The sequence below is a fragment of the Vidua chalybeata genome, chromosome 9 (genome assembly GCF_026979565.1).
Source record: "Vidua chalybeata isolate OUT-0048 chromosome 9, bVidCha1 merged haplotype, whole genome shotgun sequence".
NCBI classification, from domain to species: domain Eukaryota; kingdom Metazoa; phylum Chordata; class Aves; order Passeriformes; family Viduidae; genus Vidua; species Vidua chalybeata.
The window spans coordinates 27,185,856-27,210,867 of NC_071538.1; the positions used below are offsets into that span (position 1 = coordinate 27,185,856).

A 25,012-nucleotide genomic window follows, 5' to 3' on the forward strand; every position below is an offset into this window, starting at 1 on the left:
AACAGCACAAATGTTGCTGCATTTGTGCACTGAGTCGTACCCAGAAAAATAACAGATCCGGGGGCATTTATGAAAGGTGGAAAATAAAAAATAGTCTTGATCCACTGTCTGATCCATATCCTGCTGTGGCAAAACAGAAACCTTAAAATCTCACTTAGACACATTTCAGAGTGTCCTGATGTCACTGGAGATTTAAAGGGGGGATTTGCTTTTCCTGGATGTACCAGGTCCAACCTGCAGCGAGTTAGGGAGAACAAGGTCAGGTTTGAAGTGGAGAAAACTGATATCAATGATTTCAAGGACTTCTCCAAAAAGATCAGTTGTTCCCTCTGGAGTCAGAAAACCTCCCAGTATGGTGTTAGTCTTCAAAATTCTGCTACCTGCCATATAGCTGAGTAACAAAACACCACCCTATACACGCTTATTCTTTCAAATCCTCTTGTAAGGACACTATTCAAATGACTAAAAGGGATAGAGAATCTATGCAAATATAATAATGAATGTCCAAATAAATTATTTCAGCATTCATAAATGGTGTTTCTGTCTTAAAGAATGGTTAAGAACAAAAAAAACTCCTCACTTTTTACAAATGTTTAGTATTTAACAATGTATTTCAGTTGTGTCTGCACTCTCAAAGGCAACTACAAAGACATTTTGCTATAATATTTTTGTTAAATCTCCTAGCGCTCATAATTTTCAGGTCCATTTTTTTCATTCTTTTAAGAATTCATGGACAACCAACCCAATTACTTTGCTTGCTTCTTAAGAAGGAAAAATCCTTTTTTTTTTTTTTTTTTTTTTGTGTAGTGACACTGATCTACTAATAAGTAAAACAGATTTACTTAAAGTTATATAAATCATTAAACAAACAACAAATCTGTGATTTCAAGTCTGAGATACTTACTGGGCCTTTCTTGAAAGGGGAAATGTTGGTAAAGATTAAGATGGTTGTATTTTATCTCAGTAGAGTACATTGGAGGTGTAGAGGCTACTGGAGCAGAGGATCAGGATTAGTGATATCAGTGCAGGATTGACACTAATTCAAATGGATGTGGGAGCCTCCTCAGCATGTTGTCAATTGCTAATCCAAACCATTACCTAATTATCCAAAAATATCCCTCGTGATTTCACAGCTGTGAGGCCTAAATGCCAAAGGAACAGCAATAAACCTGGTGCTGTAAAGATAGTGACCACCTGGAAGATTTAATTTAAGATTAGAATTATTGAAGGCAGTGAGTCTGCCACTCATTGCAGTAGGGTTTGAATGCCACCCTCAGTAGATGTGACAGTTGTCCTGCCTGTCCCACTGTCACCCACTGGCAGTGTCCATGTGGTGAAATGCTCAGGTGAAGGTGGGGTGAATTCTTTAACAAATCTGCTAGCATTTGTTCTAAAACTAAATCAATTAACTAAACCAGATCTGAAGCAATTCATAGAAAACCATTCAAAGAAATATAAAACAAGTTTTAAAACTCTGTTATTTGTATTGCTCTGCTAAGCTGGTTAGTCAAGGCATCTTCTGCTGCAGTAAAACACAGAAGTTTAAAGACTGCTCAATAGTCTTCCTGATCACCCCACTCGACTGCTGGCTCATCATCCATTCGCAGAATGAGATAGGAGAGGAGCTGAAAGAGATTCTGCCACAAGAGCAAAGAGACAAAAAAGGAGAGGTCGCTTACATCGATCTCACAGCGGTCGCCGGCAAAGTTCACATCGCACAGGCAGTGGAACTTGTTGAGGAGGTTCTGGCAGAGGCCCCCATTCAGACATGGGTCAGAGCTGCACTCATCAATGTCCTTCTCACACCTGCAGGAAAGACTGCAAAGTCAGCCTCAGGAACCAGGCATCCCATGCATCCAGCAGGCACATGTTTCATTCAGCAGCTCTGGGGGGGAAGAAGATGCTCTGGGGCATACTTCCACACGTGTTTATGGTTTTATTAACTAGCTGATGAGCCCCACTCAAACCCTGAACTTCCTGTATGATTTCCAAACACAGACAGTTAAGCAGGTAATTTCATCCCTGTAAAGCACCTCATGGTTCATGGTGCTTAGCAAGGTGCAATGCAAGTTCTTGTGTGATCTCAGAGCCAGCTCTGGTGCAAGTCCTGCTGACAGCTTGCTTGTCCTTCTCATTGTTCCAGGAAGCTGAGGGCACAGTTCCCTTCTCAGTAATCTGGATATAAGTCAAACAAATGTGTGTTTTTCCCAGCTGAGTGCTCCTGGAAATATTCACCTGCTTTTGGGGTTGTTTTTTTTTAACTTTTTCATTTCTTCCCTCAATTTGGAATGCCAATAGATCCCAGCACAATTTCCTATCCAGGCCCTGAGATGGGCCCCAAAAAATGTAAGAATGGTGCAGGACAGGTTTCATAAGCCTTAATATGTATCATTAAATGTTTTTGAGCTAATTCTGGAGATACAGGAAATTTGAGTTATAATTTCTAAAGGCAGCCAATGGAAGCATAATGAGGGATGTGTAAGACTGTTTGAAAACTACTAATTTGATGATTTTCTGCTCTGAAAATGTTCCCTTTTAATTCTCTGCTCCCTTTTATCAAATAATGCTAACAGTTAATCCTATCTTTTCCAAGTAAAAATGCAGGTTTATACTTGGAGAAGAATGTGAGAAATTCTCTCTGAATTATAAGGAATTGCTTTGTTCAATCATATTCATAACCAGGCAACAAAATTTTAATCTTACATCAGAGAAGAGCATTTTTATATTAAACAATTTTACTCTATTAATCTAAACTTCTTTCAATAGCTTCCTTAAATGGTAAATTATATTCATATACTTCAAAGAGCTACGTTTTTTGTCCAATGTATAAAAATTGTACAGCTATGAAATTACCTATGCAAATTTAAAAAAAAGCCAACAACTTCTCAAATCTTCCAGGGAAACGGGTACCTGAATCCAACTGAGTTTCAGGAACTCTTAAAAACCTGACTCCCTTTATGTAATTTTGAAAGTTCCATCAGGAATTAAATGACAAATTTGTTTTTGAGAGAGAGCTCTATCTTCTTTTATGGAGATTAATCTTTAGACATTTCCCTTTCCACCTGCTATTAAGTCCATTGGGATTTTTTTTATGTGATCCCAAGTTAATTGATTGGCATAGAATTTCTCTATACCGTACACCAGTGGCTTTCTGAGGGCTGCAATATTGTCTTAAAGGAAAATGCCTGCTTTATCAGTCTAATACATAAATATATACAAAGGGGTTTGGTTTTAATATTCTTATTAACAGATATATTTGAATTTGTTCTGAAAAAAAAAAAAAAAAAAAAAAAAAAAAGGGATTAAAAGTTCTCATTTGATCTAGTGAGACCCCCAAGCACGGGAGCACTGCTGGTTCATGGTTTGGCAGCCTGGAGGAGCAGAGGCCAAGTGCTCCATTTGAGAGGCTGCAGAAGAGAGCCTGGCTGCCACAGGCAGTTCCCCGCAGCTCGCCGGGCACAGGCTCCATATGAGAACCTTGGGAACCGTAAAGAGAGATTACTGCCAGCCTCTGGCATGGATGGAAGGAAGGCTCATTCCCAAAGCTGCAGTTAGCAGGTAGGCTGGCAGGGGAGAGAGAAGGAAAAAGTGCTTTCCTGCTGCCTCAAAGTCCCAAGAAATACAAGCAGTGCAGAAGTGGCTATGAATATGCTTTTACTTCTTAAAATGTTATTTTATTGTATCCTTTTCCCCTTGTTGAATATTGTGAGGTGGTACACAGGCGACCTGGCTGTTAACAGTGCAATTCAAGTGTGTCTGCCAACTACACTGTGCGTTGAGTAGGTGGAAATCTTCATTTCATGTCTTTTATAGCCTACTGTACTCTTTCCACAAAATCAGTGGGCTCATAAGTTTTTGAGAGAATGAAAACCTTTTCTTGGAAACTTCACTGTGTTATAGCTTGGTCCTCTTGAACTTTTGGATATTGTACTCTGACATGACGCTAGTTCCATCAGGAGTAAATACATTTTTTCTTGTCTCTCTATCCAAAATGCCCTTACCTGTTCAGGCTATGACTGTGACAATGCCTTCCTAGGTTTCTGCAGCACCTGATGCCTGCCCTGAGGCTCTCTGTCCTCCCTGCTCCAGAGCTCTTTGAAGGCCAGTATTAAGTGTGATTTGTGCTACAAGATACAAATGTCACTGTGAGGAAGGTCCCTCTGTTCCAGGCTAAACAATAACAGGCACAAAGTATTCCTTAATCTCTTCTGAAAGTAATCATTCTGTTCTCACACTTCAGCATTCAGTAAGAAAGTGTGGTATACCATGCCACCAGGTATGCCACCTCTTACCATCCCTGTGATAGAATAGATTGTATATTCCCAGCACAGACATGTGAAAATGAAACTTTGCATATTCATGTGCCAGAGCATGTAGCTGGTTTATGTATATGAGCAGGATATGTGTGCTTGTGTCCCCACCTATGGAAAGGCAACATTCTAACTTGTCATATGAAAATTTGGCACAGAACCAAAAAAAAGGCACAGCGAAGCAAGCCTGCAGTGCTGTTTAATCAATAATATCTTGGGCTGCATTGGACTAAACCTTGCCACGTTCATTTGTGATTTTTGTCTAAAACCACAATACTTCAGATCCTCAGAGTCACTCTAGCAAGGAACTGCTGCACTTCAACAGCTGCTTTGTCTGTATTTCTGCCAGAGGGCTGGCTGTTACCCCCTGGACTCTTTTGGAACAGCATTTGGAAGAGGTGCTCCCCAAGGATGGGCAGGACAAAGCCTCTCACCGTTCTCCCACGAAGCCCGGCAGGCACATGCAGCTCAGCTCGCCGCCAAGGTCGGTGCAGTTGCCGTAGTTGAAACACGTGAGGTTCCTCTCTTCATTCCCACACACTGTGTAAGGCAATCTTCGATACCTGGGTAAACAAGAAGGCAGCAGCAGTTATTTGCACTGTCCTTGTTTCTGGATGCCTCGTGCCCTCTCAGCTGAAGCAGGGGAGCAGGGTATTGCCCAAAGAAATAACAGCTGGAACTCAGATTTAAGACTCCCAGAACATGTTTTGCCTAACTTTTTTAATTTGATGAATTTAATTTTTCTTTTCCAAATATTTACTGGCAAATTAATGATTCATTTATCATTTAAAAAAATGGAAATCACTCTACTTACATTACTAATGTGGTTTTGTGTGATACCTGGACAGCTTAGTATAAGAGTTCAAAAGATAAAAAATATTGGGCCACCACAAGGCATCTTCAAATCTGAGGATGTTCTCACTACTCAGAAAAAGTCAACAAAACCTGTGAATTTTAGTAATTATATCCTAAAAGACTGTATTTGGGTAGCATGAAGATGATTGTCTGTCTGCATCCTTTGGGATGCAGCAGACTGGATTTGTTGGAGTCCTCTGAAGGAAGGAGAAGGATTTTGCCTTCTTGGAGAGGAATTGGACATGCTTAGAGGGCAGAATTTTATGGGTGTGCAGAGAATGGCAATTAAAGGGAAAAGCCTGCAGCCTTTCTAGAGGAGAATCTGGGAGGAATAGGAAACAGCATATGAGCAGTGTCAGCAGCAATGGCAAAAGTGGGTTGTGTGGTATTTGCAGGCACCAGGACTGAGAGTAAGCTGGGAGGAAAAGACCAACCCAGAAAAGATGCTGTGGGTGGGGATAAAAACAACTTATTTTCTATTGTTATTTTCTCTTACCAACTCTGAATTCCTGTATTTATAGATCTAGAGCCCTATTACTAGAATAAAATATTGTTTTAGAGATTTAAAAGCCTTAAGATTTTTTTTTTTCTGAAAAGAAGATGTAGCCCATGTATTTTCAAGGTCTGGAAGACTTGTAATCTTGTCATCAGAGAGCTCACAGGACCAATGTTGACAGCAGGACAGGGCAGCAGAGCTGTGCCTGCTTCAGTCCTTGTTTCATCAGTCTCTGCCTGAGCTGGCAGCTCTCCACTGTCTCAGTCCACATCTAATTGATCTGTACAACTTTCTGTACTCTTCATACATCGACTCTGCAGCCATGATTAATACAGAGACAGATGCAAAACATATGTGCTTAAAACAAAGCCATCAGTGATATAAAAGCCCTTCAGAAGAGACTTGACAAAATCATACAGATCAGACTTGTTTACAGTACCTGCAAAACCTCCCTGTGAAGTTAGCAGCACACAGGCAGGAGTATCCATCAATCCCATCAACACAAGTGGCCCCATTCACGCACTGGTGGCCATGGCAGTCATCTATGTCCTCCTCACAGTTCTCCCCGCTGTAACCAGGCTCACAGCTGCACTCATAGGAGGCAATCCCATCTGTGCAGTTCCCATGGATGCAGGGGTTTGAAGAGCACTCATCAATGTTGACTTCACAGTAGGTGCCAGTCCATCCATCGGGACATACACAGCGGTACGAAGTGTAAAAGTCTTCACATATCCCCCCATGCATACAGGGGTCAGAGCTGCAGAAATCTACCTCCAAACAGCCAGTAAGAGCAGGGTTTGCAGATATTTTGAGAAATTGCTCCTCTTGAGGTTTTTTAGTAGGGATGCCAGCATTTTCAAAGTATGAGAGATAAATGCCACTGATTTCTATGGTGCTCATGCACCCTCGCAGGCCATCCAGGCTGTCAAAAGCCTTGTCAGCCACATAGATGTCTGTCTCTTCTCTTAAAAAGTTGAGGCTTCCTGCAGCAGCTGTGCTGGTTGCCGTGTCTCTCTTGTTGTCTATATCCATGTGCCACCTGGAGGACTGGGACAGGGGCTCCACCATGGAGACCATCACTCGGTGCCATTTGCCATCGCTCACAGACACTGAACTCGTGAGGGTCAGCCTGTAGAAGCTGTTGCCACTTTGTAATTGAAACAGGAGTTTGGAGTTGTGGATACTGATGATGACAAACTCAGGCTCCCTCTCTGCATACAGCAGGATCACGTCAGTGTCCCTGGTTCGAAAGCCAAAGATGATATTGGTGAGGTCTCTGCTGATTTTCCCGTTGCTTCTGTAAAATATCGCGCTGCTCCGGCCGCTGAACACTGCGTTAGCAAGACCTGTGCAAAGACACCAATTAAGAAACCAGGCCAGTTTTATGCCAATACACGTGGAAAGATGTCTCTCCAGTGCACATGCCATATAAACTGCTTTTGGGTTTGCTGGAAGACAGTCAAATTCCACCAGTGTTTCAGTTATCCTGGTCTGCCCCTCATGGCTGTGGAAATTACAGGGCAGTGCCAGCATCAGCTATAATCACATCCAAAGTGTACTGCTTTGCATCATCTCAGGTTATCACTCTAACATACAATTCTACATTACTGTTATCTCTCTGTTTCAAAAAAGGACATACATTTGTCACTTTATGATTGTTTCCTAAGTACAGGCAGCCTAGTCATTCCCCATGGATGGGGTGAACATTTCTTCCTAATTCCTTTTTTCTTGGGTGAGTCTTAAGATGTTTTATGAAGTATTTGATTTGATCCCAATTTCATCTCACCAATGCAAAAGGATGAATTTAACGGAAGTCAGTTGATGGAAAGCCCCATCAAAATCCCTGTGAGTAGTTGTGCCTGTCACATTCAAAGCCAGCTTCTCCTGGTGGGCAGGCACTGCCACAGCCCTGTGCAGGTGGGACTGGGAGGGCAGCAGAACTCAGCTCGCGCTGCTGTGAGTGAAAATTGATGGGCAACGTTGTGGCAGCTTTATGGACATCTTCACAAAGGTATTTGACACCTTTCATTAGCATGGTTTCTACTAAAATGCACTTACTCACTGGGCTGTAAATGTAAATGTTCTGAGTTACCTGAGGATTTTAGACAGGGAGGAGGGACAGGAAGGAATGTCTTCTGTCTGTATTTCAGAAAAAAATGGCTTTGAAAGATCTGAGATAAGATGGGTTTCTGAACTATCTCTGGGCTTAGTAAATCTTGAGGAAAAAGTACCCAGAGTCCTAGTATAAATTTACTGACTTCATATCCTGATGCCAAGGCAGCAGAGGTGTAACTGCATTTCCTGGTGCATCAAATGTGGTGCCTTTCTCATAGAAAAAGTTTGCTCAGAGGAAATCATGCTAAAAGGAAAGTCAGAGTTTTTCAAGATTATTCCTATTTTTTTCAAATATCTCACAAAAGCGCTGAAGTTTTTTGTTTTGTTGTTTTTTTTTTTTTTTTTTTTAGCAGAAGACACAAGGCAGAGAACTCACTGTCCAGGAAAGCTTTTATTTTGCTATCCTGTGTTGAACAAGAAGATGTTTATCCTGTAGCTAAGAATACAACTAGTTAATAATTTGTTTCAAGGAAATGCTGCTGAAAATGTCTATTGCTGCCGATCTCCAAAGATGATTGGAACAACTGAAATGTACCTACATTCAAATCCTTGGTGCACCAGCTGGCATTGTGCTTCATGAGGACAGGGCCCAAGCTCACACCACTTCACTTCCTCACATGCCTTCCCCACTGTGTTAGGGGGGCACGTGCAAGTGAAGTCATCCCAGATTGAATAGCACACACCACCGTTGTGGCAAGGGTTGGACTACGGGGAAAGAGAAGAGAGAACCTCAGTATGAATCAAAGCTGTTGGACAACCAACTCTAGGCATGGGGGACTGTGGGGCAAAAAGAAGTTTTCTTTCTATTTCAGATGGAAAATTATAAAGACCACTATTGTGACAGTACAGCATGTTCAATAATTAGTGAAAAACAGTATTCCAATCGCAAAATAGTTTCATTGTCCCCTACGCAAATGCATTTTGCTTCTGATTTTCATCATATGTAGCGTAGCTTAACAAAACCTGCTCTTTCTAGCATTTTTGCATGTTTTTCTAATCTGTCATTATAATCAAATAATGTGTGGGAACATATTAAAAACATTGAAAAAAATTCCCCATTATAAGCATGTGAAAATGCTCTGAAAAATGTCATTCTTACCTTGCAGAGGTTGTCACCAGTGCAGCCTTGGGTGACATTGATCAGTGTTCGGTTGATAAGAGAATTTGGTGGATTGGTGATGGGGAAGAATTCCAGCGGCTGGTTATTCACTCTTACATCTTGGATACAGCCTTTGAAATACCTGCCATTTCTGTCAGTTTCTTTGTTATCTGGTAGGCCTCCAATGTAAAGAATATCCTTACTTTGGATGGTTAGTGCTGGAGTAGAAATAAAGCCTAGGTAGTGAGAGGACTGGAATAACTCCATCTTATTTGGTTCTATTTTTAAGGTTATTAAGTAAAAGTTTCCATCGTTCACTGAGTGTTTCCCTAATAACTTCATGGAATTTAGAGCTAGCATGGTGAGTTTCCCACCTTCCAAATAGACTCTTATGTAGAGGGAAGTGCTATTTCTCAGAGCCAGTAACAAGCCGGAAGGTTTGCGTGTTCGGACAAACATTGATATGATGAAGTTCTCATTCTGAGTGGAACCAACAGGAAAAGCAGCATAGCCTGAGGAGTCCTCGGATCCAAACCGACCTGGAATGTACTCTTGAGGTTAGAGATATGGGAAAAGGTAAAAAAACAAAAAAAAAAAAAAAAGAAGAGAAGGGAGAAAAATAAAATAGTTAGGGCTAAATGACAAAGGAGTCAATGCAATGATTAAATAACTAGTTCTGGTGATATTTATGTATGGTAGTAAGATGTGCTTGTATTTATGGATGAACAAAGACTTGGTCCAGCTGTAAACAGCTTCTGTTTCAAAATTCCTGTTGGCTTCCATGGCTGTAGCATTAAGCCCCAGTGCAAGACCAGATGTTACATAATTGGGCACATTTTTCCTCTCTGTCATGCACTGTGTAATGCTGTGTTTTCAAGTAGTTAAACAAGGACAGATTTCTACAGTTTCCAGCATTGATCCTCAGAAAGATAATTTTGGAAAGAACCTACCTGCTTTGATCCTCTGATGACCATGGAAGTTAATGCAGTTCTGTGATTTAGTGATATTTTTTGCACAGATTCCAATCACAGAAAGGTGCTGGGCAAAGCCCTCTTGTGTGAATAGATCACCTGTGTGGTGCTCCATGGGCTCCCCAGTTCCCTGATAGACTTTTTTTTGCTGGGGCTTAACATATGCTCACCTACATCAATCTGTATGCAACCATGAGAATCCTGCTCAGTCCCTGAGTGCCCACAGAGCCATGGGAGAAACACGATCCAGGATCGAGTAAGTTTTCTTTTCTTTGTGCTTATCAATTAAAACGATTAAACCAAAACCATCTGTCTGTCCTTTACCCCTTATTTTCAGTAATGATTTTCAGTCTTTTAAGAATACAAAATATGTGGCCAAAACTGTGTTTTATTCTGATGAATCATCTCTTTAAAGAACAACTAAGTGTTTCTATTTTTACACTGTAAGTTTTGTGATCTTGTCCTCAGTATTACAGACTTCCTGTCTAAACAGTTTCAGGAGCTATTTTTCATATATCAAATTCCTAGAAAAAATAAACCGAGCTTTTTTTTTAAATGCTCACACATCTGAAGATTCAATAGTCTGTTGTGCAGTAAAACTCCTGGAGCAGGATGTCATGGGCCAACTTTCTGCCTGCAAAACTACTTTTTTTTATGACTGCATTAAAAAAATGATGAAAATAAGGGATTGACCATGAAGCCCCAACAGACCCTTAATAACCACTGCACTGATATGGGGTATGGTTATATTATTTAGCAACAGGAATAAATCCCATACTTATTCCTAAACAGACAATTTCTTAATTTAATTTAAAATAGTTTATTTCTATGAATAAGAATGCCTATATATCTACATCTGCATGTTAAACAGACTTAATGCCTCAAAACACCAATTTTAACAAATAATTATTTCTACATACAAGAGTTTTAAGTTATATCTTTTCTTAAGGTGGTACTGGAGACTGAGACACTTTTTTCATGAGGGTAAAAAGAAAAATTCTGCTGAACTGAGGGTCCCACAACTGCAATATTAGAAAGAAGCCTTGATCTCCAGAAAGGTATTTCATGTTTACAATTACCTTGTCACATTTCTCTCTATTTATAAATATACACATATATCATAAGCCTGATCTGTTTGATGAGATGACTAGCATCACCTTGGTCAGTATTAACCTCTTGGGTCACAACATCTGGATGTTGATCAAAATGAGTCAACATCTGTTTGTTATTTTGTATATGTAGAGAAAATATTGCGTCTTGTCAATTAAATACTTGGCAGCAACTTTTCTTCAGAAAGACACCAGCATTTCTTATGTCATCCTTTACCACAAGCCTCTCCCACTCTGCCTCTTTAGAAACCTGCCACAGTCTTTTACATGTGACATATATCTAGAACCTATGTACCAAATGGCACGGTGCCACGATTAGCAGGGAATATTGTGGTCAGCAGGAATGAAAAAAACCATGCTTTCTAATCATTCTCAACAGTTCTAATGCCAGTATAAGCTGCTCCTGGCCCTGAATGGTTTTAATTTTGCTTCATATAAGAAGGCAAACTTATTTCCCAGATGTTGTCCTATATTCAAAAGTTGCCTTCCAAATCTTTGGATAAATTACAGCTACACTTCAAAGAAGTCTGTTACAATTACCTCTCAGACTTTGTCATTTTGCAATAAAACCAAAAGGAAAAACTATTGAAAGGTATTGATAAGTATTAGGTAGAGCATGCAAAATGAAGTTGTATTCAAACATTTGAAATGTATTTGAAGGCCCAGCTTTCTGCAGCAACACATTCAATAACCCCTGAGGCCAATTGTTCAGCTGATGTGAATCAATGTAGCTTCACTGGCAGCACTGCAGCCATGCCAGTTTACACCAGTTTAGGATCTGTCCATTCCAATCTGACCATGGCTCTGCTTTTGTGTTTAATTTTTTCCAGTCCACATGGCAAATATATCTACATAAATATGTGTGTATACGTCTGTATTTCTTGCTCCCTAAACATTGCTCTGCTGGCCGTGTGTGGATGAGGGAGGCAGAGGCAAGGGCACGGCGTGAAGACTTAGTCCTGTGAAATTTTCTTAAACAAAACTGCTTGTTTGAAATCCGTAAAACTTTGCCTGGGGAAGGATTACACAGCTCTAGGAGATCACCCAGCAGATGCAGCAGGGAGCTGGACAGGGACCTCCTGCTGTCCTTCCACTTTGCCCCATCCTGCACTGCAAAGATCATTTGTAGCAGGGAAAGTGCTACAGGCATCTGCAGCTTTTGTATTCCTGCTCCCCACTGCCACGGGAGCTGCTTGCTGAGATGAGCTCTTCTGCTCACCCAGACAGGGCCATGTTTCCCTCTGGTCCCCACGCAGCTCTCTGGGAACAGCAGCCTGCACTGGGTGTTGTCCAGCTCCACTTTGGGACCAGCTGAGGGATGAATGGACTCTGCTTCCAGCTGCTGAAGCCCTGCCTGCTCCTTGGGCTAATCAGATTAAGCTAAGAGTATAATCTCATTCATTTCTTTTAAATTGGAATCAGTCTTTTTTTTAACTTGCAGTACTTTTGCTTGCCTTTCATTGCCTTAAATGAATCTCTTTATAAAAGCCTAGAGAGCTTGAGGATAAAATTTTCAAAGAATGCTTTGAAAATAAGTCTTAAATTCCAGGTGTCTTGTTTGCTTTCTAAATTTTACTCAGCATCCAGAGAACTACAGTTTTTTCAGAGTTTATGGAGTGCCAAGAGCACTGAGAAGAGTTTAAAACAAGAGGAGTTGAATCCACTAGTTTAGCCTTTTTTTTTTTTTTGTCAGGCTGAAAAGCAGCCTTCTTGGGAAAGTAACTAGAAAATAACAAAGGTGTGCCACTACTCACTTCTTGCACTGGCTTACCACTTGACATTAAGCCCCAGAGATCCTAAGGGCCACACCGTAACACCGCCAGGTGAACAGGCTGGCTCCTGGCCGCGTTTGCAGCAGGCACATCAAACAGACAGCAGTGCTCCCTTACCTGCTGCACAGCCTGGCCCCGTGTAGGGCCGGTAGCAGTCGCAGTGGTAGCTCAGCCACAGGTTGATGCAGCGTCCCCTGTTCTGGCACGGGTGGGGGTCACACCAGTCCTTTTTAGCACATCCTGTCCTGACATTTAAAGATGACCCAGATGACACATTCTCTGGAGTAATAACATTCAAGTCTATCTCAATATCCTGAAGACAGCCTACAAATGAAGGTGCAGAATGTGTATTAAAGGTGTTCTGTAGAGAGTTGCTGTTCCCCACTGGTAAGCCGCCCAAAAATGTGCTCTGAAACGCAAACATCACCGGCTCGTTATCTATTTTAGCAGACGTTTTATTGAGACAGGATTCTACACAAGAGCTGTCAAGCAAATTAAGAATAACAGCTCTTGCCAAGGTTACCTCCACTGAATGCCATTCTCCATCACTGACATTATGTGGGATATGCAAAAGAGCCTGTGGCTGATTATTGACTTGCACGGATAAGTGTAAGTAGCCATTCAGTAATTCCAACTTTGCAAATGTGTTTTTCTCCCCTCGGTGAAACAGAAAAGCTGTGGGTTGCACAGTTTGAAACCTCAGGTTTATATTATAGAAAAAATCCTTTTTATGGGTCTGGGGATTCTTCAACAAAAGGAAACTGTTTCCTTGAAAAGAAAATGTCGTTATGGTTTCACAGTGTGTTCCAGTATACCCAGGTGGACATATGCAGCTGAATCCATGTTGGCCATTTTTTAGATGTGGGATACATATTCCATTGTTTTGGCATTGATGATCAGTACAGCCATGCAGAACTTCTGTACAGTTCCAGCCACCATAAAAAATCCCTTCTTTGTCTGCAGGCGGACAATGGCAAGTGTAATTTCCAGGAAAATTCTCACAGATCCCACCGTTTTGGCAAGGGTTCGTGTAACATTCGTTGACGTCTTCATCACAGTGAGTACCTGAAGAATAAACAAAGAATTAGGCATTCTGCTTTGAATAACTGGAGCCCAAAATAACACTTTTAATAATGTGTTTTATTAAATTATCTTTTATTAGAGGGGAATACCTTGATAAATAGATGATGAACAAGTAAAAAGATATACTTTAAAAAGGCCATTCAATTGTCATGGTTTCCTTGTGCAAAGTATTATGTAAACACCTAACTGATAACCGCATTTTGGAGAAAAGAACCAAACAAATGCACAGTTTTGATACGGATAATGTAATGAAATTAAGATAAACATCATCAGATGGGATCAAGAAATTGTTTCCCACATATCATATGGTAGAAATTTAGAATGCTTTGTAAGGAACTGAATTATCACATACAAAAACCCCAAGAGCTGTTGCTTAATTCCTATTTATAATATAGTATGGGGATCAGTTGGGGATGATCTGCTGGTCATTCCTCCTTTTACATGTTCATTCAAACAGTGTCAGAACTACAGACAACTATTCCTGGTCCCATTTGAAACATCTTGGAGCAACACTCTTCAAGTGACAGTCACAGGACTTACAAGTGATATTGACATGGTGGGTCAGGCTCACAAGTGGGTGAACATGCCTGCAAAACGTATGTACTGCAAAAAGTATGTACTACAGGGGAACTTTTTTACCTCTCCTCTTACAAAATATAAAGCAAGATAAGATGAAAGGAATATTCTCTCAAACATATCAGAGGTTTATTGGTGATAAGAGTGCTTCTGCAGGAGATTGTCAACAGTTTTGCGTTTCCTCTTCATCCATATAATGCTTGGCTTCTGATATATCTGGTGAAAGGAGAACTCCTCATCTCAACTCCATTGTAATTGGATAGATGTGGCCTAAATGGGTCTGCTGGATCACACTTCACAAACAAAACCAAATCTGTTCCTCTTGTAAAACTAATCTATTTACCCCACTGCACTGTTGTTCATCTATAAAGCAGTAATTACAGTGACCTCTCCCTTGAGCAATCAAGTGACTGATAAGCATGCAGTGGATCAGGGAAAATCTGTTTCTCATCTCCCTTGGAAGCAGTCAAAATATCCAAATACTTTTTTTGATAACTCATGCTAAGTGCAGCTCTTAACATTTCCACTTCCCTTCATAGTTATCTTAGAGAAAAATGAGAAACACTTTGCAGATAGTTTTCAAACTAGTATCACCAGCACAAATTAAATAGATAACTTTTCATCCATCCCCACAGCAAAACTGCTGCCTGTAAATCAGGTAATGAGATGTGCTGAGGCTCACAGAGTGGCAGGTACCACACCTAGCTTTATACAAATTAATACAAATTCACACCAGGCTTTATTTCTATAACAAAACACAGCCATTCCTATGGAAAATTACAGAGCAACATTCAGTCAATGAAATGCTTCAAATAGCAGTAGATAAGTGTAGTTGCTCAAGCTAATTCCTTGCCTGTCCACTTTATTCAGTCACAGTTGTAACTGGACCCATCTGGGAGACTGGTAACTACAGGAGAGCCAGAAGGGAACTGAGAACTGAGAGAGATTTGTTTAAAAGATTAGCCAGAGTGAAGTGGTCATAGCAGGTACACAAAAGACTCTCTCTGCAGCAATCCAAGTCACTCATCAGTCTTCAATTAAAGCATACACTGACTTTCCCCTTGAAGCTTCAGGCTATCAAGCACAGCTAGTGCCATCTCCCTGGCCTGGCAGTGGGGTTTTGCTGCAGCAGTCTCTCTGTTTTCCAGCCAGGCTCATCTTTATTCCAGTCAGAGGTGTCTGTGTATACCTTAATGTGCAGTGGCATCTGGCAGAAATGCGACTCATTGGGGCTGACTTTCTCCAAGTGAAGTGCAGTTTCCAAACCATTCCTGACTGGGGGCCAGAGCCATGTCTGCTTTGTCCAGTTTGTGGCAATTTCAGTGTTAGCAACTTGTCCTGCTTTTGCTATTCCTCTATATGAAAAGTGAAGTTACTGTGAGCTGTTTCCTGTTTTGGTCAATGTTTTAGTACATCTTCTGCCTGATACTGCTCCCTTCCCTGCTCTGACATCGAGAACAACGTGTCCTCGGGTCGTTTATACAACTCTGGTTTAATATGATGGCTGTAGAAATGAAGGTCTCTTTGGGGTTTTTGTGTCAAAGATAAAAATTAGTCCAGCCCACAAGCAGCTGGATCAGGTTGTGCTTAGCCTTGTCATAGAGCTTCAGAGAGGACAGACTGTGCTTAAGGATTTAGAGACTGGGAGCCCCTGTGAAACCTTTCATAAAAAAATCAGCACTGTGAATGGCTAGATCCTTAGCTGTTGCATTTTTAGTAATGTGTGGTGATTCTCTGCGTGTTACTTTATTATCCCACAGCACCTGCCAGACATTCCCTTTGCCTTGTAACTTGTGGTCTGAGTCACACTTTGCAATAGTGACTTGCCTGTGGAAAGGTTGACACAGATGCATTTACCTTTATAATAATCTTTAGTGTCTATGTTGCTCTCTACTTCATCAGATAAGACATAAAATTAACAAAATTATTGAATGAGAATGCTGAATTTTTTAAAAATCATATATATTTCTATCTTTAAATTTAGATAAGGCATTTAATAAAAGAAATCATCAATGTCCAACAAAAAATAAAATTAGATTTATGAGGAGCTACACTTATTATTATATTGTGTTGTCTATAGAAAATGAATAGTATCAGTTATTACACAGAGTGACTAAATACATAGATTTTCATAGTGATTCAAGTGTCTCAACACAATGGTTATTTTTTAAGTAATGATATTAAAAATACATTGCAAAATAATTATTTTATCAGGTTGTGCCTATAGATACACACCTGTATGCACTTAAATATATACGCCTACTATTTCATAATAAGATTAGCACAAACACAAATATAGGTCACACCAAAAGACAAATAATAAGTCACTTTTTTCATATCAAGAATAAATAAATCAGCTGCTCTTGCAAGTGGTGTTGATACTGCTTGTTGTCTGCCGATTGCTATGCAAGCAAAGACCACTGTCAGTCAAGATAAAAGCACTCTAGATAAAAGGATTAGTCAATATTTATAGAACTGCATAAGCAGTTCAAATAGCTCAGGTTGGAGACATGAGCATGTAAAAAAAGTATTCTCAAAAGATGTAAGACATAGCAAAACAAGTGCAAAGGCAACCATTTTTTTTCCAGTGGTTACATGCATTAGCTCAGCTAAGCAAATTCATGTTTTTAAGGGAAAAAGTAAAGTAGAATCATACAGCATTTTCTCTTCTAAATATATTACACTCTGGCATAAAATTTCAGATAATGAGAATATTTTTAAAGACTATTACTATTCCCACCTGTGAAGTTTTTTTTTTTTTTTCAAAAGAGAGATGAAACAGTTCCTTTGATTCAGTTTGATAGCATCACTCATCTGTCTCCTTTTTTCACTTACACATTATTACTATATGGTGGCTATTTTCTAACTGTTAACCTCTTAATTAAACTCTCTCTTTCAAATTTAGCAGCAAAGATTTCCTGTAGAAGCAGGATGACAAAAGCAATTATTCAAGCACAATTCTGCTGAATGTCACTGATTTTCCTTTGGATTAAACAATTATAAAAGTATTATCCAAATGACACTTGATACACACCTTTGGTTAGAAATCTGCTTACAGCCTCTTGCCTTTCCAGTCCCCTGACACTAAATAAATATCAAGAAACTACAAGCAAGCAATCTGGATAGGTTCTACACATTCATTACAGTCTAAGTGCACATTCAAATTCACAAAAAGAAAATATTTACCTGTAAACATTGTCATTAAAATGATGTAAACTTGTATCCTAGTTGCAACCATCTTTTTCCACAGGAAAATTTCCGAAGGAAAAAGATCCTTTAGCACTTTAGCGGTTGCCAGAGTAAATTTCTGTAAAATTCACAACAGTTCTTACTATAAAGGCTTCCTTTCCAGGATTAGCTTGCTCCACTTCTGTACCTGCTGATGTAGTCTGATGGTGTATTTTGCCCAAGCCAGATCAACAAGGCTTAAAGTAAGACCCATTAAACTGCTTACACAATAGATATGTATCCTATTTAAATTCTTTTTTCTCCAAGTTCGTGCTCACACTGAACGTTGTTTGTGTTTCACAGAAATGCATATTATTAGGATCAATTCAAAACCGATTGGTCACTTTTTTTTTTTTTTGTTTTGGTATTGGTTTTTAAGACTTTTTTTTTCCTTTCAAGAGGTTTGTTAATCCAGATCATCTCTGTCATGGTCACTGTCATTCAGAGAAACTGTACATCTCAATAAGCAGATAGAAAGGATCCAAAATTTGATCCTGTTTCTTTATTTATAAAGTATTTTTGTTCCATTTGCTCTCTCTGTGTCTCTAGATTTTTGAGTGTGCTAAAGACATGTAAAAATTATTCACTAAAACATTTTTTTTTCTTCAGCTCTTGAGCAGCACATTTTGATTTAGACCAAATTTAATGAGGGGAAAATCAAGTTCAGGAGATTTAACTACTTATTTATGTGATAATTTTGGCAGCAGACATTATTTTTGTCACTAATGTTTATCAATTTCTTCTTCTAACTAATTTATTCACTAATTAGGAAATTCCTGACCTTGTGTCACATTTGGGTTTAGGTTCACCAAAAGACTCATACACAGAACACAAATTTGGATTATTTTAATCTACAGTTCACAATTGCTTTTATGGAGATGCTCAGAAAGCTGCTGCTTCTTGCAGCTTCTGACACAGGCATCAATTGAGTTTTCCTATAATACATTTTATACTAAAGGGTAAAAATTTCATCCAGGTCTTGGAAAGGTGAGTAAGGCACCTTAAAAACAAAAAGAAAGTTCATTTTGATAAGTTAGTGTGAATGTACCTGATCAGCAGTGCTTATCAGACATCTCAAGCTGCAGTTTGATATTTAATGTGCACTTTATTTTGAATATTGCAAGAAGAAATTGGAGGTTCTCAACAGCTATCATTCCTTTTGCAGTGTGACTGCGACAATGGGACTGTTATGAGCAGACACAGAGGTGACAACAGGTAGGGAAAGACATCTGCTCTTACAGCTCAGTGACACCACGGGGCTGGTGGCACACTGAGACAGGGGAACTTTGGAGCAGGGTATCCAGGAAATGGCCTGAAGCCATGCCAGAACCACTGGTGGGAGTTTGAACAAACTTGCCAGGAGCAGAGACTCTAATTACAGTCAGATATTGTGTTTAATAACATTTTCATATACAAACAAAAGAGAAAATTCCATGTGAAACCACCATAAAGCAGGTAAAAAACTTATGTAATCCTGCCCAGAAAGTAATTGTCAGAGGTTCCCTGTCAAACTGGGATTTGGTTATGGTTTGGGATTGTCCTGGCTTTGCTCTGGTTGGTGTTTTCATGAAAGATGTGGATGTTGGCTCAGAAAGCTTGCCTAGTAAGTTGTCTGATAAAACAGGGTTAAGTGAAACTTTTGATTTTTTACAGATAAAATGACCTTTATAGGTGAATATCAGAAATTGGAGAAATGGACTGAGAAAGATTGTATTCAGTTCTGGAAGAGCTCACACAGTTTCTGTAGTCTCAGGCCAGAATAATTAGCAATCAGGTGGAACAACAGTTTCAGTCTACAATGCTTCAGTTTCACTGAGTCCACTTTTAGCTCTGCACTGCACTGCAAGGAAGATTTGGATCAATTACGAAGAATTCAAGGAAAGCAATAAGAATGACCACAGGTCAAGAAAAAATGGCTTATAAGAAAAGGTTCAAAAAGTAGGGCTGTTCAGTCAAAAGACAAGCAGAGGAAATGGGACATGGTAAGAGTTTTTCAGTATAGAAAAGAGAGCACTCTGTGCTATGAGACCACAGTAAACAGGTGAAAAAGTCACAGGTTGGCCTGCACAAGAAACATCCAGGTCACACTCTAAGAAAATATTTCTAATGATAATAAGATGACAAAGCCTTTGCATATGATGTCCACTGGGAGCCATAAACTCTGTTGTGGACCCTTAAATATTGGTTAGAGACAAAAATGCAGCAAGACACAAGCCAGCAGATGCTACCTTAGACCCACAGACAGCTCAAATGATACCTGCATGCCTGTCCCTTGCCCATCTATTTTCCCAAGGCTTTGGGCCTCCCTAGAATGAAGTAATTCCCAGCAGTTGAGCTGTTGGTGTGTCAAACTATACCTGCACGTACCAGTATCTCTACACATACAGGCATGCAAGCAGGAGTAAACCTTGGAGAAACTCAGAATTTAGCATCCCCCTTAGAATATACTTTATGGAAGACAAAGAGTTTGCAATAGCACTTTCTCCACCTGTATTTTAGAGTTTTGGAAATGTCTGTTATAAAATCCTACCCCAGGTGCAAACAAGTCTCCCTTCAAGGGACTCATTAATCCTGAGTCCAACAGAAAGATCTGGCAGAGCACATATTCTTCAGGGCCCCAGGTTTTAGCAGACAATCATGAAAATTCTAACTTTGCCACATCTGTGCAGATAATTGCAAAGAGATAATTACTTTTTGCTGCAAGGAGGAAGTGCACGTTCATGAGCGAGTAAGCACAAGGAAATAAATTGACCATCTCTGTGTCATTGTAATTAAACCCCATGCTTGTGGGTATAAATCAGTCACCATGCAGGTCAGGAAGGAAGTTTTACTCTTATGTACATCAGTGTAGAGAAAGGGAAGGGTATTTAAATGGATTTTTTTTTTCACCTATTTTTCTTCAGTAAAGAACTGGCTTACATTTGATACTGAACTTAATGTGACCAGTACTCTGATCTTGCATGGCAATTTCTGTTGCTCTCCTGGCAAGAAAAGCTTGTGTAAAATGAAGGACAGAACACAGAGTAGAGCTGGAGCACATGGAAAATAGGATTCTTTAAAATAGTAGGATAATAAGCATTTGTTAACATTGGGCTAATTTGCACATGATACCTTTCACACAGAACTCTGATTTCTTAAAGTTGTAAGACCTTACTAGTTATTCCTTTATTGCAGACAAATTCACTATTCTGCTATTTTTCCTCTTGCCATTTGAAATGTATGTTTAAAGTTAATACTGGCTAGGAAAAAAAATTAAAATAGAAATAGAGTTGAGTGGCTTGGCTTAATCATTAAATATGTCACTCTAGCTGAGGGATATGGAATTCATAATGTGCTACATTCAGAATGGCATGCTGTAATTCAATCTTTTTAAATGTTGCTGGCCCGAAGCTTCATAGACTAGTTTGAATTTTCAGTAAAAATGGATTTTTTTAAAGTAGTAAAACCCCCCAATCCCTTAATCTCTTCAATCAGTAAAGGTTTCTGAGAGCAAAAGTACTTGGAAATGTTTTTCCACTTGTTTCACATGTTTTGTCACACCTAAAATAGTTTTCATTTGAAAAGGAAAAAAAAAAAAAAAGAGAAGAAGAAAATCATGTACATGCCATAGGTGATTAGTTGTTTAGCGAGATCTGGTGTGTTTATTTTATTTTAGAAGTATTGGAACCAGCCATCCTGGCTGGGCTTGGCTGCAGCTCCCGGGTGGACGGGGCAGCCGGAGGGCCCCGAGCGCGGCCACGCGCGCAGCACGGCCGGGGGTCAGGGGACTCTGCCTGGAGAGGGCCAGCACCGTGTCCTGCAAGGGCAGCACGGCCACGCTGCTGCCTGCAGCCTACACCTCCAGCCCCCACTTCAATTTGCACAGCCAGCCATGTGGATCCAATTGTGGGATTAGGCTCTGAATCTGGAGTAAAGAAAAACGCGTTGAAGAAATATGTCCCTGCGTGGCACTCATGTTGACAGATGGAGGCAAGGAAGAAAATCAAATTGTGGCAGCCCAGTTTTCCCAGGCAGCATCCTTCTGGAGTGGGTTTTCTGGCTGCACAAATGTGTTGTAGCTATGGTCATGCTGATGGTACGAGGTAGGAAGAGGTGAAGAGAGGAAGGAGAGCACAACTACAGAGTGTGATAAGTTAGAGTAGAGAAAGGTGATGGAAAAAAAGAGTAGGTAAGATTTTGGAGACTAAAGAGGTGAAAAAGTAGTGAAAAATGACTGGGGAAAAGGAAATTAAAATATGGGAATCAATGGTACCCCCGAAGATACTCGTGTTGGCATTTGAGACAGAATTGTTGTTAGACACGTGGGCATTTGAGGGTAGTAAGAGAACAGAGTATATGTGTATGGCCATCTATCTATATAGGATGTGTGAGGGATGCTAAGATAGGCTGCAGATCACAGATTAGGTCTACACAGAGATCTGGGCTAAAACTGAGAGTGGGAAAAGGAGATCATGAGAGCAAAACCAGAGACATAAAATTTAGAAAAAAAACAGCTGTAGATACTTTTTTTTTGTAATCAAAAGATCATGAGAGCAAAACCAGAGACATAAAATTTAGAAAAAAAACAGCTGTAGATACTTTTTTTTTGTAATCAAACAGCCATGTGCACTGGAGCAGAGAAGTCAATTCACAAAACACAGAGAAAATTAGGACAGACTCAGAAAAATTTACATTGAAAGGGATCTTCAAAGGTCATCATCTGGTCCAGTGCTCCACTCAAAGGGTCAGGACATCCAAAGAAGAAATTATAATAGAAGATTTCATAGAATTTGTTATTTTACACCTGATTCTGGACCAGATATTTAGAAGCCAAAGAAAGATGTTTGGTGTTCTGCTTTCCAGTATGGGGTTTTTCTGGTGTGCTCTTTAAGTTGGAAAAAGGAGTATGTGTAATCCAGGATTTTTTCATGTATTACCTTTTAGAAAACAGTGGCAAGACTGTCAAATTCAAAGCATTAATGATCTGATTTGCATTTTCTGTAGATTTATGAGCTTGTACATTGAGATGATGCGTGTGCATTTGAACTGAAGTATATCCAGAGGGATCTTAAAACAACCAATACTTTTGAGTTGTTTAATTAGATCATACAAGGTCATGTTTCATTGACTTGAAAATCTGTTTGGAGCATATGATTCACTTTGGAATTAGGAAACAAATTAATTTTCTGTCCTACAAATACTTTAGGGCTTTAAAAGAGTGCTGGCTGTTGATGAACTCACCCATTGAGAAATGTACAGAGTGTCTTGTCTCCCCTAAAAGGGAATTTCTCCCTTGTCTCTTGCTGGCTGTTTCCTATTTGTTTTAACAGAGTTAGGCAGGCACAGCCACTGTGCTGTCTAGTGTGAAATGACTTCTGCCCTGGAAATGGCACTCTGGAAAATTTCAGGCATTTGCAGGATTTTCTCATTTTGTTATAACTAATGCGAATCTCCAGAACATGCAAAAGTGACTGTGTTTGCATAACTTCATTGTCAGTCCTTATTGAAACAAACTGAAACAGCCAGAAGGCCAGAAAATCATAATTTTAATAGGGCCTATAGAGTTTAATAGATAATGGAGATGTGAGAATAGAAAAATGTAAAATATGCATGGGTGAGTGCACATAACATGTTTATGCTGTGTGTATTTTGAGCTGTACACAGCACAACTGTATAAAGAGCACGGCTATGCTGTGTATAATCACTTTTCTCTATTCCTAGAGTATATATATTTGCATTATATATTACCACTTTAAATACAGAAAAAAAATCCAAGCTTTTTGTGTTGAATTATCCACTTTTTATTATTTTTATGTGTGTTTTCTTTCCTGGGTAAGCTGTGACCTGCTCTAGAGCAGATGTAGATGCAGAAGACCTGAGACTTTGGGCTGTGATCTTTCAGTCCTGCTCCATGTCAGTGGGAAGGGCGGAGGATCATACCTCTTTTCACTTCAGCAGCAGTGTCCATTCCCCTCGTTCCCTGCAGTGTTAGTGTGAAAACTCATGTAAATGGTGGCTTTGTTCATCCAAGGTTTCATATGCTTAACTCCTCTCGAGGCTGGGAAGACTGAGACCCAAGCTAGCTTCATTTTTGCCTGGTCACATTTCAATCCCGATGGCAGCGGGACAGCACGGACCTCAGCTAGGACTGTGTGTGCTTGCCATGGAATCCTGGCTGCCTGCTGGGGGATTTCCTGGAGCATATTAGAGGTATGAGATTTAGCTACATTAAATTTACTTTTTTTATGTCTTTATATTTTACAGTTCACTTCTGTAGCTGTGCAGACTTTCTCATAATACAGCATTTAAATAGTTTTCTTTATTTGGTACTACAGGCAGTGATTTACCATGATGTTCTGGCCTCAAAAACAGGTTTAATAACAGATTCTGAATCCTCTTTGTTAAGAAAAAATAGTCCTATAGGACAGAGACTACAGCCATAATTGTATTGATCATTATAATTCTCTGTATTAGTGTCATGTTGTTAGCACAGCCAGACTCGAAGAATTACAGCAGTGGGAGAGCAATCTGAATCAGATCCACCAAATCTACTTCTAGCAGTTAATTATCAGCATAAATTAGCTGTCTATACCAGGGTTTTTTTTTCTTCTCTCCAAGACTGTTTATTGAAAGTGCAAAGTTCATTGTCAGCCAGGGAAGGAACGTGTTTTCCTTAATCTGGTTCTCCTTACACAATCAACAGTCCTTTTCTAAGTTAATTAAAATATTTTTAAAGGGATCAGCATCCAGGTCATCAATAAAAGGCTAGCTTAGCTTCTTTGAAATTTTCCTTGTACCTGAAAAAATCAGTCCAGGCACCTAAACAGAAGCAGGCTGTGCCTTAATAGAGTCACCTCTAAGTTTATTTCAAACAGTGCCAATGAACAGACATAAAAATACTGGGCTTTATCACCTGTTCCTCTTATTAGCAAACACTGTATAATTAAGAGCTAGATGCTACAGGGAACAATTAATGTAAGAGCTTTTATGTAGTATATCACATAAAATTAGTTTCAGTGCTCACTTTATCAGCTTATTTTTATTACTCAAAATCCCAACATATTCTTTATGTCCTTGAGAAGACCTTAGACCTGGGACTCATCAGTGTTAATTAATTGCCAGCAAACTGCAAAACTCCTGAGTCCAATCCAACGAAAGCATTAAAGCGATCTTTTTATTTATTAACAATTAAAATGGGAACTGAACTATATCTATATCTGTATCTATATCTATATATATATGTACATTTTGGTATACAAAATTAGAAAGAGTTCTTTTTGCTGCTGGGGAGATAGGTAATCTTCAGGAAGCACATGAAATTCTGCAAAGGGATTCTCCCTCCAAGTCCTGCACCTGGGGACAAAAAGCCCATCCAGCAGAAGAAGCTGGGGCCAGCTGGCTGGAAAGCAGCTCTGCCAT

General features: G+C 39.7%; 1 protein-coding gene across 1 annotated transcript in view; it reads right to left on the reverse strand.

The window, feature by feature from the left end:
• CRB1 (crumbs cell polarity complex component 1) overlaps positions 1-25,012 on the reverse strand; it is a 94,968-nt gene that overhangs the window by 21,091 nt on the left and 48,865 nt on the right. The window contains exons 7-12 of the mRNA XM_053951116.1: positions 12,845-13,792; positions 8,876-9,426; positions 8,316-8,481; positions 6,101-7,007; positions 4,745-4,873; positions 1,680-1,806 (exon numbers count right to left, since the gene is read on the reverse strand). Coding sequence (XP_053807091.1) covers positions 1,680-1,806; positions 4,745-4,873; positions 6,101-7,007; positions 8,316-8,481; positions 8,876-9,426; positions 12,845-13,792 — 2,828 coding nt within the window. The remainder of the gene's footprint in view (positions 1-1,679; positions 1,807-4,744; positions 4,874-6,100; positions 7,008-8,315; positions 8,482-8,875; positions 9,427-12,844; positions 13,793-25,012) is intronic.